Source organism: Anser brachyrhynchus (assembly GCF_964034855.1).
Source record: "Anser brachyrhynchus genome assembly, chromosome: 9".
NCBI lineage: Eukaryota > Metazoa > Chordata > Aves > Anseriformes > Anatidae > Anser > Anser brachyrhynchus.
In genome coordinates this window covers 5,732,339-5,749,539 of record NC_137703.1, presented here as the reverse complement: position 1 = coordinate 5,749,539, position 17,201 = coordinate 5,732,339, and the positions used below count along the sequence as shown (strand labels likewise).

Sequence of the window (17,201 nt, the reverse complement as noted above, 5' to 3'; positions counted from 1 at the left end):
CCCAGTATTTGCACCCTGTCTTAATGGCATGATATTCAGTCCTCGGTGTGAGTCACCTTTAACAAGGACTCAGTACTCAGGCAGCTCAAAACAAAACAAAAACCTAAGTGAGAGCTGAACTTACTAAAATGGATTTCTGTCCATCAGAATGAGACTGTGACTACAGTGCATGCCTGCGCTAGCTTTAGCCAGTTAGTGCTGCTAAGAGAAGTGGAGACAACAGTAACGTAGGCTTAGCATGTGCTAGCGAGCCTGGTTAACCTAGCACGAGCTTCCTTTTTTGGGTAGTGTATCTGACATCAGGACAACTGCGCAATATGGTGAATCAGGATAATTCACCATTGAGTAAGTGTAATTTACGCTTGAGCTTTACACCAAACAGATACAGCTATCTTCTTCCAGAAACAGCACTGAAACAAATGCCAAAGCCTGGGAGAAAGCAAGGTGGGAACAAAGGTGGGATTCTCACATACGCTGATTTTAGTGTCTGAAGCCAATCTCCTGATGCTCTCCCTGCACTCAAGAGCATTGCTGCTCCTGAGAGTGATTCAGAGTAGGTAACCGAGGGACAGGACAGTACATCCCAGCAGTGTTTTCCCCTCTCTAAATCTTAGATCATGAATAGTGTCAAAATCAGCAAAGCCAGATTCCAAATACAGTGGAACAAATGAAACCACTCTGACAAACTAACAGTTACTGTTTTTCATAGTAAATAGTACAGCTTGAAAAATTAGTTTTAAGAACACAGAAAAAAAAAAAAGGTTAGCATGGCATCTGATTTTAGCTTATCTGACAACCAATATAACAAATCTGCTCCCTGCATAATAGTTCTTGGAAGAAGGAGCAGAATTACTTAAGGCAGAATTCACACAAAGGAAAAGATGTATCATAATACAACTTTATTTAATTAGGCCTTTTGTTCTTCTAGTGGAACGCATGCTAAGAGAGATAATGAATCAAATGTTTTATGTATGTGACTTTGTTACTAATTTTCTAAATTAAAGGAAAAATAAACTCTGAAATGCTCTGCTGAACGTTACCCACACAACTTAAACCAGTGTGCAACTTTAACACTTGAGTTGGTATGTACACGTATATAGTGCAGCTGTTATATTCCTGATGGAAGTGTTCCCGTAATTAAGAGCAATCCCCTGGAAAACATTATTGTTAGTAGCAGCATTTTAACTGTGCCTGTATAACAACGCTGGTAGGCATAACGCTAACACTGATTATATGAACTTTTTTGTGATAATTTAGCTTCCCTCCATCATGTAACTTCACTATTCACAGATACACAGAAGCAGCATGCACCAATTTTTGTGTTATTGCATACTTATGTTAACATTTACAAAGTGATTGCATTTATCAATTACTTAAGTAATTACACGTTACCTAGGTATATGTAAAAAATATTACATACCTTTGATTGCAGGTGGGACTGACTTAGTTGTGCAGAAGGTAACTATTTCTGAGAAAGGTCCCTCCCCAGCATCATTGACAGCCTGTATTCTAAACGAGTAACAAGTGGATTCTGTCAGCCTTTGAATCTTGTATGTATGACTTGGTCCCCTATAAATTGGAATAAACCTGAAAAGAATGAAAATTAGAATACATAATTACATTGGAGCGGCACTAACGTTTCAGTCTATTACATCTATCAGCTCAACGCATACATGTGAAAACTGACAGAACATGCTTTGCAAAGCTGTTAAATGCAAGTTTAAAAATGGTTTGCTACTAGCACACGATGATTATTGAATCAGGCAAATCAGAACAATTTCATTGCCCCTTTTGCAAATAATAATTCATGTAATCATTTTTGCAAGTTAAGTATCTGGAAATACTTCTGTCAACACATTTCCTACCATGCAGTAATCAAAATGGATTCAACTTGTGCTCTGATACAATGCACTGAGTGTGATGCTCGTTTAAACATGTTTAAAGCAAGATTAATTCTTTGAAGCTTTTATTGCTTGATTTGGACCTTATTCACACACTAAGACCCACAGACGAGATCGTGCACTTATCTATGCCATCTTAAGTCAGAGCCACTATGTAAATCAGGGCATAAGGATTGCATTTAATATTTAGTACATTGTGGAATATGAATGAAAAGAAAGAGGGAAAGCATGATAACTGAGAGGCGGATATGTAGGATGGAAAAAGGATGTCAATTCTGGAGCTGCGGGGGACACCTGCAATGACAGGTCTGCTTGAGAGCAGGCTGAGAAGAAGAAAGAGACATGACACTAAGGAAGTGACTTCCAAAGTACCTCCATTGACAAGACTAAACCTCAACACATATAATCATGTCCAACAATACAATGCAGAAAAAAAAAATCAATCTTAAAGAAAAAAAAAGTACTGGTTGCTAGAGACTCTGACTTCTATTTTCAATTGCTCTGCTCAGATAAATGCTTTTCAGTAATAGTCATAGGTTAGCCAGCAATTTCTAACCGAGATCCTGACCCTGCAGGTGCTGAGCAGAATGGGGATGAGGGTAAATAAAAAGGAAGCCCTCAGCATCTTGCATCAAACCACTTAGCCTCCACCGGGGAACAGTCTTACTTGCGACAGTTCTGAATCTGGAGAACATTCACCACGCAGAATCACACAGTATTTTGATGATTTAGTACACTTATTCAAGTACCTTAACTATTTCAGCTGATTTGAAATCACCAGGAAGCCAACAAAGTGATTTGCTTGTGACCTCCCTATCTAGGTACTAGCTTTGTCTTGGGTAATAAGTCCTGATCACTTTGGCTTTGCATGAGATACACTGTACAACCAATTTGAGCATTTCAAAGAAACTGGGTCTGTCATTAGCTCTCGGGGACAGAAATCAATTCATATTACATTATGATTGAAACCCAAGGAAGTACAAACAAAGATCAAGAATCATCTGTAATAAAAAGAAATGTTCAGGTAATTTAAATTGCTGAAAATGTACTTTGAGGACTAATGCGACTAACTACCCATAGAGAGTCTTAGCAAGCCCCTCGCCTTGATTAGAAATCAAAGACCTATGCCCATAAGTTTTTAGGAGCAGATTTTAAAGCTGATTTCCAAAGGCAAACTTCTCTCAAACTTATGCTCGTGTAGTTTTAACTACTTTATGCTTGCTATCTCACATTTCTGAAGCTCACATAGGCAGCAATGGCAAGGTTCAAAAGGCTGCAACAGACTTGGTGTGAAGGGGTAAGATTACTAGGGGTTCACAGCCTGATGAACAAACTACTTCTTTAGGCCAGAAGACTGAAAAAACAACAAGGTGACTGTCTCTCTCTTCCACTCCACGTTTTGCACCTCAGGTTGGCTGAGAAGCCACTGCAGTATTTGTAGGAGTGCACAGAGGCTCTTACCCATGGGCTACAGACAGTAAAAAAGAAGCAACGTGGTGTTATAGAATAATGCTCTTTCTCTATGTGCAGCTAGGTAAACGTGCAAGGATAAATATACCTTACCAGCTAATGGTTCTGCACACTCTTACCCCAGTTTGGGCTTATAGCGCACTTTTAAGACATATTTATAGTGCAAATACCAAGCAATGCTAGTTCTCAAGTTACAGTTTTGCCTTTCAAACACGAGCAAAGTTTCATAACACTGACGAAGTGATCTGGCAAAGCACTCCTGCTCCTCCCATCATTTGGGAATTGGAATAATATTCCCATCCCGTTTCCATCTCTACCCCTTTCTACTTCCGTATCTTTATCTGAAGAAATATCTGTAATGAAAGCAAAAAGCATTTCGGAAAAGCTTGCATCCACATTCAATACACAGGACCGTAATGAAAGCACACTCAAACTTCTGAGATTCAACCACCTTTGAAGAAAGATGGCTTCCAATTTTGGAAGAAGAAAGGCTGACTAGTAAGTCAATCAACCTTAATTGCTGTTAGGCTTTACTATGACAAAGATGCTTTGTAATTATCCTTGAAGAATCCAAACAGTGATGTAAGAAACATAATACGGATGAAACATTTTAGCTTCAATACACCAGTGATTATTTTTATAACAATGTAGTATTTTTCTCATGAGCAAAGCAGGTACTCTGTACTTCAGAGTTATTTCTGTTACGTTTAAAAATAGTATATTTCCCATTTGACGTAAACGGCTATAGAATTGAAGCAATATATCCTCTGATCTTTTTTCAGTCTTCCAAATTTTCTGCAAAAGGACTGCAAGGATCTTAAAGTTGAATTACTCAGTATGATTGCTTATCACTACCACGATGTCTGTACACATTAAAAATTGTCTAAATACGACAATTTGTTCATATTATTGCAAATTGATTTTTTCTAAATCTAAAGGCAATTTTAAAAGGACATTTAAAGGTGAGCTCTATATACCTTTGCCTTTTTGGGAAGTCTGACATTGTTCACTATGCTTCATCCAAGCCCTATTCCACACCTTCTCTTAAGAATAAGCTAGCTTTGAGCTTATCTTCATGTCTTATATACTGATAGGGCTGAAAGGTGAACTGGATTCGAGAACTGAGAGAAGTTAAAGATCTCTGTAAATAGCATAGTCTTGTACTCAATTAGTTCCCTAGCAGGTCCAATGTTACGCTAAATCAGTTGTATACGTAAAAATGTAAGGATAGTATGGGTACACAAGTGATTTAAACAAGCCAAAAGTGTTCTTGTTCCTATATAGGAACACGCTTACAGAAGTATGTTTATACTTTCGCGCTTATTTCTTTAACGCACTCCCCTTCTAAGAGGAACAAAACCAAAACACAAAATATGCTCGAGTGCATCCCAGCCGTGTTCATTCTCTAATCCCTACCTGCTTGGACCGTTCATGTAAACCCCCGGAGTATGCTAATAAGCACCAAGAGATGTTCGATTCTAAAAGGTTTGCCTAGCCAAATTTGAAAGATATTAGGCTGCATTCCTTATCTGATATTTTGTCTTTGAGAAAAGACTACCTCTGCAGGCTAACTGTATCCTCGATACAGTAATTTTATTTATTTTAAATTTGCATCATCCAGAAGCTAACGTGTAGTATCAGGATTTAACGTGATGCAGTATTGCCTCTCCTCTCCTCTCCACGTAAGTAACAGCACAAACTGAGAAGAAAGCAACTTTCTCGAGGGAAAAAGACTCTCCCCAGAGAATTCTTCCCCCTCATCTCACTTGAGTGATCTGAATTCTCTCTTCCCCAGACATTCTCATGTCAGTCACGGATTATTCATTTACTTACACAGAGAGGAAAAGACAGAACACAATGTCCTAGAATGATTGTTTGGGAGACACCACTGCTGCTGGTTTTTCATCAATACCTTTTTATTCACCACGAAGATCTTCTTGGAAATGTTTTACGCTTGAGCTATTTTGTTTCCTCCACTTCAGTCACTTCCAGTCAAGCAGAGGATTATGAATATACTTGCTCTACCTTCATTCATTATCGCTCAGCACATTTTAATCAGCAGGTTCCCTTTCAAAGTCTCTGGTTTTGTTTACATTTTAGTAACACAATTGTCTTTGCAACAATTTCATTTGAAAGAAAATCTAACGTACAGTACTAAATAAGACAGCAATCTTGAGCCAAGCACAAGGGCTGTAATAGCCACCTGAATGGTTCTCTTACTGCCTCCCAGAAAAACGTGGTCATCTGCCACAGTTTTGGCTGGATCGCGGTCATTAATACACCACAGGGCTGACCTGGTGACCCGAGGCTTCTGTTCAGCATACACGGGCAACTGCACAATTAGAAAGCTAAGTACATGAATTTCACAAACCAACAGCTCTTTTAATGTTATTATTGCAATGTCCCAGTTATCTGCACAATTATAGCCCCCACCTACTTTTTTTTAGACTGTTCCTCTTATTTTCTCTAAAGAACATTATCAAACACTCACTGCTTTAAGCGATTTTCTTTCCCCACCAGCGGTTCCCTACACTACGCAGTCGCACCCAGCAAAGCAAAGCTTCAAAACAAAAACATCTAATTCACCCCCTGAGACAGGGAACATTCAGTTCTCCGAAGTGCTCGAGCAGAACAAGGCCGGGCAGCCCCGCTGTGGGGCTCAGCCCCTCTGCAGCGCCCGCACCTGCCCCTCGTTCGCAGGGGCAGATCCTATCTCCGGTACGGCCCTACCTCCGATGCAAGGCAAAGGTTCCCCTTATCATGCTCTGCCTGGGGAAATTTGCCTGCAGCCCAGTCACCCCAGGGCTGATCAGAGAGTTTTGCACCTCTCAGCTTCACGGTGAAGTTTCTCCCGTCGATGCCAGCGAGTGTCACACATCTCCGCTACACCTAGGTGTCACGGGAATGGGGTTGGCGTACTGCAAGGGAAATGGCGAGAACCATCTCGGTGGAGGTCAAAACAGAGGTACCATCAGATTTTTTCAAGCTAGACGGTAGAGGGGCCCTAGAGTCCGGAACTAAGTAGAAAGCACGATGAATTAATACCTCTCACAACATGACAAACCTGCCCTTCCCCAGCCGTAAGCATCTTAAGTCTAGAGTGGGCCTCTGTTCAGATGCAACACACAATTTTTCCATTCCTGCTTCATCTCAAGGCCTTCAGCTCAAAGAGAAAAGCTCGGCATCTGCAGCATCCCCATCCCTCGGTGCTCCTGTGACCAGTACCAGGCTGACCCAGGCTTGCCGTGCTGCTGGCAGCATGCCGGCTTTGGGGCCCCTTCCCAAGCCTCTCCTTGGCATCTCCACTTGCAGGTAGGTGCTGAGGGAAAGTAAACTCATGGGAATAGGTTCCCAAAGAGTTTTCTGTTCAGTAACCTCCTCCGACCCTGACTTCCTGCCCTAATTCGAGGCATAGACCAAACAGATGGGACACTTTGGCCCCTCTGAGCCAGAGATCTGTTTTCTAGAAGATACCTTCTGGGAAGCATATGCTGTATGCTTGCTCACAGCATGTTTAGAAACCAACCTCCTCCCTACACCAGCAACAGAATTTCTGTTTACAGGCGTAACAACATGACCCACTGAAGGAGACCATGTTTTTTTCCTTGTACTTAGAAATTCAAAACTAAGTGGAGAGAGGAAAGAGGCAGGAAAAGAAGTAATAACAGTTAAATGAAAAGAGTTTGTTTTCTTTGCTTAATTATCTAGCACATCCACAGGCGAGACAAGGAGCACTTGCAGCCAAAATTGATTTTTAGCTTGCTTCTACTAGATCATCCTTTCATCTGCTGCTGAATTTGACCATGCAATCCTTATTTACCACAGATAGTCACACGTCACGTTTCTGGACTTACTGAAAATGGAGATGCCTCAACATACAGAAGCTTCCAGCTAGCAATAAAAATTAATTTCTGAAGGATCAATTACCATCCTCCCCTTGACGTTCATACTGCTGAGGGCAGCTTGGATTTGTAGCTTGTGACCACAGAAGACTGAATCAAAGCATCAGCCACCTTCCCACCCACCCCGCTTTGCCGTATCATGGCTTTAGGATTGCACTTGTCCTGATGGATCACCAGAGAGAAGAAAGCTGCCCATGCTTCGGGTTGCTTCCCTTTTGTCCCCTTTCAGACTGCAACCTTGTGCAATCATTTAGACTTCTGGGAAGTTGGCAAAGAAAAACTGCACATAGACTACATAAATTCTGCTGTTTACCCGGGTGGTAGATGAGGCATATCACAAAGAAGAAAGACAACCACACACACTGAAAATCAGCTTCAAGAATGAGAGAGACTGAGAATAAATTTTTGATTCTGAGTGATTCCCGGGGAAAATACACAGTAAACACACAGAAAACACATAGTAAAATCTCAGCAGCTTCTGAGCACTTCCAGGAGGAGTGGAAGATAGATCGGCAAAGTGCCCAATGTAGTTCTTGCATGCAGCCACATCAGAGGTCAATGAACAGACAGAACGGAGAATACTGAGCACAACTTAGTGTGAATTAACAGCATCTGAATGAAGATTTGGGAAGAATTACGAAGAGCATCCAATGCCCTGGCAAAGAAGGACTAGATTACTAAGCAGCTACCAATACCATGGTTTGCAGTGGCAATGTGTTAAAAATTAACAGCAGATACAAATAAGAACAGCCTTAATAAAGCTAAAATCAAAACAGAAGAGAACGCAGTTCAGCAGCAGCAAATTAATGCTCTTATCAGCAGCGCTCCTGGTCAAGGAGCATGAGGGGTGATGCCTTATGAAATAAACCGAACAGCCTTCCAAAATGACTCTGTAAAAGGGTCGGGGTGAGGCAGTGCTCCTCTAACTGAGATTATCGATCTACTGTCTGCTTAGGTGGAATGAAGAGCTGCAGTAGATCTCTGCCGACCAATTCACGTTTCGGACTGCTATTACGTTATTACTGCTTTGCAAATCTTACTGCTTCATTTTTGTCAGGACGTTCAGGTAGGCAAGGTGCAGCTTCATAATAAAATACACTGTGAAAAACACCTGGCCTGCTGAAGTTAATTGGTAAGCTCCAAATAATTTAACAACGCAGGATTTGACCTCCATATAAATTAAGGCATTGAGTCATTAGTCTTTTGTTGAAGTCAAAGTTGCTGGCAACCTTAAGGCAAGACCCTGCAGCTGTACATAGATGATGAACGACCACCCCAGAAAGAAATTGGTATGCTCAGGAAGAGTTCACCCTGTATTCAAGTTAAGGTAAAACTATGCAAGAAGAAGGAAATCAATTCAAGGGATTATATCATTTGTTTGCAATTTTTATTCCTGTATTCCTAGCAGCTAGAATTTTCCAGGAGTATATCTGTGTGTGCCTGTGGCCTTTGGGATATTCATATTTGAATACTCCTACCAAGAAAGACAGTTACCAGAAAACCAGTGTGTGCCAATTAAAATTTATAGTCATTAGGCAGGTCCTATTTTTGGATCTAATTTTCTTTTGATTTCTTTCCCCCCCCTTTTTTTTTTCCAAGAATTGCATCTCCTTAAATGAAAAATACCTGCGGTTTAACAAAGTATTTTAAAATAGTTTAATATATACATAAACAATCTTTCATATGCTATGAAAGGGAAATGCTGCTACTACTGTTTACCCAGTGATATAGGGTCATAACTCATTTATTCAGCAAATAAACAGAACAAAAGCACTTACAGTTTAGAATGTCAGCAAACACAACCTTACAATCCACTTACAAAAGCAGACTAAGAATGGTCAACAATCCTTCGTTGATATTTTTAAAGAATATCTAAGATGCTTCTCATTCCACTATCCCAATGATTCCCTTAAAATATAATTATACATATTTTTATTTGTCTGTATACACATAAAAATCACAGAATTCACCTAAATTACAATGTATATTTATCTAAAAGAAACACAAGTAACTGATGAATGACCCACAAATAATGTACTTGCTATTTCTCTCTTTCAGACTAGACATTGTAAGCATTTTAAGACACTAAGGGGTATAATTAGTTGTAGGAACAACTAAAGACTAATTATGAGTACAGGAAAAAAAATATCAGAACAATTACTATAATTAGATTCATTTGTTTCACCTAGAAAAGAAAAATCCACAGTATTCTGGAAAACAGTGCAACTTGATTAACATGATTTTCTTGACATTACTAAAGTTAGGAAATGAAGTCACAACTGAAAGTTTATTTTAAAAAGAAAGAAATTTTATCGTCCTCTTTACATAAAGGTCAACCTCCTTCAACTAACGTTCCCATGTATTGTGCTTTCTAGAAACAGATTTTTCTTCATTTCCACTTAATGCTACACATAATTGAAAGGACAAGAGATGCTAATTTGATCTCCCTAAATGTCACACACCAAAGAGCAAATGAGAGAGAAAGCAGGTACATTTCTGATGTGCACACCTTTCCAAGCCCCTATATTAATCAGTGTCAGGAGATTTCCAAGTATTTTGTTCCACGGGTCTTGCAATCAATGAAACATTTAGTCTGCAACAACCAGCCCGTTATACCTCATTACAGCACGGAAAAGTTAAAAACAATTCTTAATGACCAAGACACACTCAAGAGCACTGGCTGACTATCACTGCAGAAAGCCCAAACCCAATCTTTATGAAAAGCCTAATAGAACCATCAGGGTCAGATTTGACTTACCATTGATTTTTGTTTTTAAAAAGAATTTGCTCACCTTTGCATTTCTGTTTGTGAAAACGCTTCAATGTCTCTTCAAAATTAACTCATATTTCAAACCTCATCAGCAAGGAAAGCTACAATACACAAACTGTGTGCTCAGATTCACTGAAGAAGGGGAAATTGTAATACTGACTTGAGGGATTTCAATATAAAGCAGATAAAAGTAATTTCTGATGTCTTAGAGAAGATAGTAACAACAACTTCGGAAAGAAGGATAATACAAAGGCCAACCCTCTGGCTCAATGATTTTGAGTTATCCATGTCTTGCCCAGAGTCGGGTGCTGTCTGTTCTCTGAGCAGATGGGACACCGTGGCACCTTCCAACAACCCTTTCAAGCCACAGAAGGTTCCAAATCATCCTCTTTATTCTAGATCACTTATTCTTTTTTTCTTTCTTTCTTTTTTAAACTAAAGACTAGCATTATACTATTCCATTAGGCATCCGTAGTTTACCTGGATTAGCCTGTTACAGCACTGCACAATTAGAAATGCCAGTGATGCTCGAAGGACTGTATCCCAGTGTTTTTCACAGGCATACACATGAGTGAGTAACCCTTCACGGGGTTTATTTGTAGGGGAATGATCTGAGAGGACTCCTGCCTCTGTAACTAACTAATGTTTTTACCAATTCACGTGTGGGCTGTCATCTTCTGTTCTTTAGGACTGATAGCCCTCCTGAATGTACAAAACTTTGCTGCTGTATCCTTTCAGGAACAGAAGCACACAAATGGGGAGGAAAAAGGGACAGTCAGACAGGGAACAAATAAATAGACCATATTGCCAAGACCTGCCAGCCCCAGATGTTCTCAAACACAGCACCTCTCAGAGAGAACAGCACACCGATCCCACTCACGTGCTGTGCCCACGCTGGCATGCACTGCATCAGCCTGAGGGCTCGGGGCTACGGCTCATTTCAGATACTAGTCACAGAGATTGCTACAAACCCAGCCACAAAGGACAACCACTGCATGCAAGGGCTCCATTCAAGTAATCAGCGTAGGTGAGTAGTTTCTCTGCATTTCTGGGAGCTCACGTGGACTGTAACTCAAATGTAAAGCATGGAAGAGGTAGCAGAGTAGCAAGTGGAAGGAGCAGCAATTCCTCCTAATTAACAGCTCTTCAGAGACCATTTGCAGTAGAAAGTTTGTGCAAAACCAAATGGTGATGCTAGAAAAAGCTTTGGTTCTTTGCTGCCAGGTAGCAATGCATTTTATTCTTACAAGGAAACTTCTTTCTCCAACATAAAAACAGGTTCAAAACAATTTGCAGTTCTTTACCCTCCTACCTGCAGTGCTACATGAAAGCAAACAAAAGAAGCCTGCTGGATGTTTCTTTACAGCTGGCTTGATCACATGCTGCTGCAGGTGATGGGCTCCTGCCAAGCATCACTGCACTCTTTAGAAACTGTTTTACCAGCCAGACTTTCAAATGGGCATTTATATTCATTGGACACCTCTCAGTATTAATACAGGGGAGCATGTACCCTCTCTACATCAGTACAGTTGAAACACTGGGAGGTATTTAGGCGTTATTCATGGTGGTTTTATTGCTTACAATTAGAGCTTTTGGGCCAGACCTTCCGCTGGCATAAACTCAGCACAGCTCTACTTAAATTGAAAGAATCATGCTAATTTACACAAAATTATGATTCGTACTGAATCCCTATGGATTATCTACTTGATACATCAGTTACTTTACCTAATTATACTAGTTGAGAGTGTTTCTTGGTAAATTAGGGACCATCTATGACATTTATTCATTGAAGAGATCAGACTGTTAGGCAACATTCACATATTGCATAACTTAGTTATGCAATTTGCTTTGTTAGAATACAGGCACAGAATCCCTATTCAAACAACAGACTGTATACATCTGCAGAAGGAAAGAATCAGGAAAACAGTTTTCTTACTGTGATTCACAAGTGCTTATGATGAGCCAGAATTCATTTCCATTAACACAACAAGAAGAATCATATCTCTTACCTCTTATTTCTGTCTTCAATCTGTAAGATATAGACCATGTCATCCGCAGCATGAAGCTTGGAACTGCTGTCTCCCCATTTCAGCTTCAGGCTCTGAGGACCTGCTGCAGCACACTCTAACCGAGGAGGTAAGGGTGGTAATGGCCGAGTTTTTGCTTTAATAAAGTGGCTAAATGGTCCAGCTCCAATTTCATTGACAGCTTGGATCCTGATCCTAAAATGAACAAGATAAAGGCGAATATTAAATAAAGTGTTTTCACAAGTGTAGGTCTCAAGAAACAAAACAGCCTTCTGGCCCACACCGGTCCATCACCAATACAGTGCCCTCTCCCAGCTATTACTGCTTTGCTTTGGCAAGGTGAAAGCCTCTGTAAAGCCATCAAGTATTATCAACCTGTTTGCATTGAGAGCAGCAGCGAAGATATTGAGAAATGCAGTAAGGCAGAGGCAGAAAGATTTGGCTAAGCAATCTCAGAAGCTGATGGCAGTCCTTTTAACCACATGTGAGCCTAGCTAATACATTTTATTACCCTGTCAGTCTGGAGCGAGGGTGAAGTAATATCTTAGACTGCAAGCAGTCACGTTTCCTCAATGGTACTACTGGCACAGTGAATTACTGCTAACAGTGAGTATGAATCTAGCCAAGGGGATCGCAAAGTACGTGCTCTGAGAGTTCTTAAAACACGAATCTTCCTTGTAGTCATGCAAGATGACATGGGGAACTGCTGATTAAATATCCTTAATGCAAAGGACAGAGGCACAGATAGAGCTGAGACCTGGAAAACATTAACTGTGTAACTATGAATAAATACAATGCAAAAGTGTTTTGTGTTTTTCTAACAAAGTTCATGAACTAATCCATGTTCTTCGAAATAATGATTTCAGCGAAAGCATGGGTGTAACTGCCATGAAACCTTTAAACACCTCTGAAGAGCAAAGAACAGCGTTATTTCAGCGTGCGCAGTGTTTCCTGAAGCACGCTATTGAAGCACGTGAAATTCTACTGGGAAGAGCTAACCCTGGAAGGTTAAATCCACAACCCCTCTACACGGTGGTGGTCTTGTGTTAGATATCTGAATAGCTTCCAAAATATGGGGAGACAGCTCTCAGAATCTTACACAAACTGTAGAAACTTTATCTAGCGACCAACATTTTATATTCATTAAGAATTGGACTCAAGTTACTCTGACAAGATACACAAAAACTCTTGAACAATGTGAGCAAATTAAGAGAAGAAAAAAATAGACCACCAACCTAGTCACGCAAGTTTTAATTTGGAAATATTCTTAAGATTGAGCCAGTCTTCTAAGTTCATTCTTTCTTAACATAATGGCTCCTGGCTTGTATTGTTTTGTCACTCTCTCTTGCCTGTCTGTACCTCAGCTTAATAATTTGCACAATGAGAATCTGTTATAGGAACGAGTGAAGAGCGGTAGTCTTGTGCTATGGTAACATCAACAGCAACATCAAAACAAATGTGAAATATGCATTTGGAAAGAGCTTTGAGGACCTTAGATATGAGATTCCATGTAAATAGAAATATTGATACAGATGAGCCTGAAAGGTTTCAAAAGGTTGTTAAATTGAAGAAAGAATAAGAAAAAACAGACTGAGCCAGACTAATTATTTTTTAGACAGTACAGTCGAGTTTAGATCACTGGATAGATGCCATTTACTTTGGAAATTCTGTGCACAGCAGCCCTGAATTTTCTCATGGGAAAAGACTCTCTGCAAGAAGTGTTGCTTCTTCTCAAAACTATCAGCCACCAAGAACCAGAAACTCCCTGGGGAAGGTGGTAGGGGAAGAAAGGAGAAGAGCAGAATCTTGTATACCATCACAACTCTCTGTTTCAGAGAAAGAAGATAAATACAAGTATCTATTGTTGGCATACATACTTCAGTGAAAATAAATAGCTAAGTGATTAAAATTCATATATATAACATATGAAAAACCGTTTTGAAGAATAAGTTTCTAGGTGTACCGTTTGAAAAAGGTTCTGTAGCATTAAAGGGAAAAAAACAACCCGTCTTTTCTGCAATTTCAAAACCAAAAAGGATTAAATGATTAATAAACATATTGCAAAAGAATAGAGCCTTATCTACTAATTAGGCAGCTGAAATAATTTTACACTAAGAATGTACAGTGTTTACACACTCCTGTGTAAATGTGTGGTTAAAACTTTGCTTATTGAGCTAGCCGGGGCAAAGCATCACTTGATTGCCTTAGTAGGGGAAGCGTTGAGCTGCATTTTCCTTCTAATCCCCTTTTAGCTTCAGGAAACGCGTCCTGACCAACTTATGACACTGCACAGTACCCATTTCATCCTCCTCCAAACCAGCGGATGGCAGGAAGAGAGGTCTAGTGGGAGCCTCCTCTTGAACTGCATGCAGGCAGCTGAAGGAAAAAGAACAAAAGGCTTCTATGCTATCTTAAGAAGCGTAGTAAATATAGACATTGATCTTATTTCATATTATGTTATTGGCTTGCTCCAGATTGAAAAATCATTACATTAATATTTAATAGTCTTTCCAGTAAAAAAATGTGAAAATTGCCTGCATTTTCAGTGGATTCTGGCAAGTCATCTGTTAGCATATGCACATAAACATCAACAGCACAAAACACTATTACTTTTTTGTAGACTGATTACAGCAACATGCTCCAGAGCACACAGCTTTTTTATTTTGTATTATCCAGAGTCTAAACCTCCACCTCACCTGTCCTCAAACATCATAACCAACTCATTTCCAAATGGCAGTTATCACACCTGAAACCACGTAGCAATTGCAGTGAATCTCTCAAACACCACATCACGTTTCTTACCCGCAGGCTGACCTGTGCTTTTATGATGTGCACACAAACACAAATCTACATTTACTTGTCCTCCCTGTGCCAGGTATTTGCACAAGGTAAAAATTTGGCTCTTCCTCTTCTCTCATTTGTGGTTGTTTCCATCAGCTGTGCGGTGTTCCTGATGCACACACATTTGCACCAACCCACCCACCCCTTCTGACCTAGGAGTACAGTAAGACTGATGAAAATTCTTAAGCCTTAAAACACAGAAATATTTCCTGATGAATGATGATATGGGGAAAGCAATAACTCATTTATTTGCCTCTACCATGGCTGGATGTGGCCAGCCTGTTTCTGTAGATTATGCCAGCATACAATTCTTTGTAAATTCCCACTATTGTTCCTAGATCCTGAGCTTTGTCAGACACACAAAAAACAGGTTTTGATTTTCTGTGCACATGGCGATCTAGTCCAGGCTCTCATCTAGCCCAGACCCAGCTCTCACCTCCCTCTGAAGCACAGCAGCATTTCTTCAGTGGATATTGGGCTTCAAAAACATCCAAAGGGAAGGGCAGAAGGAAGAAGGGGAGAAAAGGGGATCACCTGGAGGAGGAGGGTGAGGTAGGTGACGTCTACCACAGCATCTTTGCTCCATCTCAGGTGGTTTCTCATGGCCCTGCCCCGACCTGGGTCACTGTGAGCTCCTCCTGCTGGGTGACACAACCCTTGTGGGCTTGGTAACTTCCACAGTTAAGTGGAAACCAATTACTGCTTCTATAAATGATACTGGGACAATCAATTTCTGATTAACATCCTTATTTTTACGTGAAATTAGTATATAAACATGTAGAATTTCTGAGAATCACTTTCTCAATTTCCTTCAACTTTTTCAGCAAAGATTTCTGTCTTTAACTTAAGTTAAAGTGCCCAAAATAGTGTCTTGGAAAGGCTGTTTTAAAATCTGACACTCACAATTTGAAAACAATTTTTTTGAAAATGTAAAGAGTATACTGAGAGTATATACAAAATATAGTATCTAACTCTGCAGGCCCCAGCCCCAAAATATTTATATTGATTCTCACATTTTCCCACTGCATCTTTTAAACAGTTAAAAAAAAAATCAAACTAAGTAAATTTAGAAACCATTAAAAGACCTTTAACAGATTGTCATATCTTATAAGATTCTTGACCCAGGAAAATAAACACACTAAACAGGATGCTATTTTCAGTTTGGTCACAAAATCCTTTGTGTAGTATTCCAGCAAGCTGCAAAATCATTTCTGAATTAATCTTACAGAGTCTGACATGTGAAGAGTTTGATTCACCAGTTCCCATAAGCAGAATGCCACCAGTTGCAATACATGTGTGTGAAAACCTGCAGGAGTTAAAATGCCCCAGACTTCAAAAGGGACGAGATGCAGCTTGGTCTACCCGCACCATCAGCCTGAATGTAAAAAACAGCAATCTTCCACGGCCTCCAGAACAAGCCAGCCCCACAGATCCCCTCTGACTGCACTCTTCTGGAGATGGAGCAAGATTTAGTTTTCTACTCTGAACACAGATGTTGTTTTTTAACCCACTAAGAAATTGCTAACTTGAGCATTCACGTGCATTCTTCTCTTTTCATCCTGGAAGAACTTTCCCTTGATACCATTCAGAAATTAAAAATGGCTGGAATATGTATTCCTAAACCAAATTAGAAGTAAGTGATGCTATTAAAATTGAATAAGGCTACTACGTCTCTGTAAACTATGTAACTTTATAGTAAAATAAGCATTCTTAACAAAATCTGAAGTTTCACAGTGAAGTGTCTCAGCAGAGCAGCACAATTAACCATGGAAAGCGTAGAGCAAAGCTTGGGAACAGAGCGTAACAGAAAATTGATATTTCTATTACTGTCAAATACTTGTTTATTGTGGAATATTTATTTACTCACTTCTAGTTAGATCAGTTCACAGAAAACCAGTCCAAGCATTACTACACTATAATCAGAGCTCCCAGAGCTTTGCGACTATGTCAATAAAACAGAAAGACTGCAGAACTCGCAGACATATTTCTGCAGCTGGCTTGCTCACCACCCGTGATGTTTACAGAGTGCTTTTGTGAGGCATCTGCTTTTTGCAAAAGCAGGGCTGGTGCCTGACATTGGAGAAATTGTCTTGAAATCAGCCCTGTCCTGGCCGTTAGCTGCACAGCAGAGGCACGCCCTGGTTCCTCATGCCTCGAATATTTTTTGAGATGCACCTTCTTGGGGCATGTTGGATGGATTTGCTACCAAGACAGAGAAACCACCAAACTTGTCAGCTGTGAGCCACCTACGCAAGCAGCCCTGAGCTTGCTCTGCCACACATTTGAGTTG

At 40.1% G+C, this 17,201-nt stretch overlaps 1 protein-coding gene across 1 annotated transcript in view; it reads right to left on the bottom strand.

Annotated features, from left to right (window-relative positions):
* Positions 1-17,201, bottom strand: part of FNDC3B (fibronectin type III domain containing 3B) — a 183,968-nt gene that overhangs the window by 13,190 nt on the left and 153,577 nt on the right. The window contains exons 22-23 of the mRNA XM_080605439.1: positions 12,053-12,265; positions 1,421-1,587 (exon numbers count right to left, since the gene is read on the bottom strand). Of these exons, the coding sequence (XP_080461565.1) occupies positions 1,421-1,587; positions 12,053-12,265 (380 nt within the window). The remainder of the gene's footprint in view (positions 1-1,420; positions 1,588-12,052; positions 12,266-17,201) is intronic.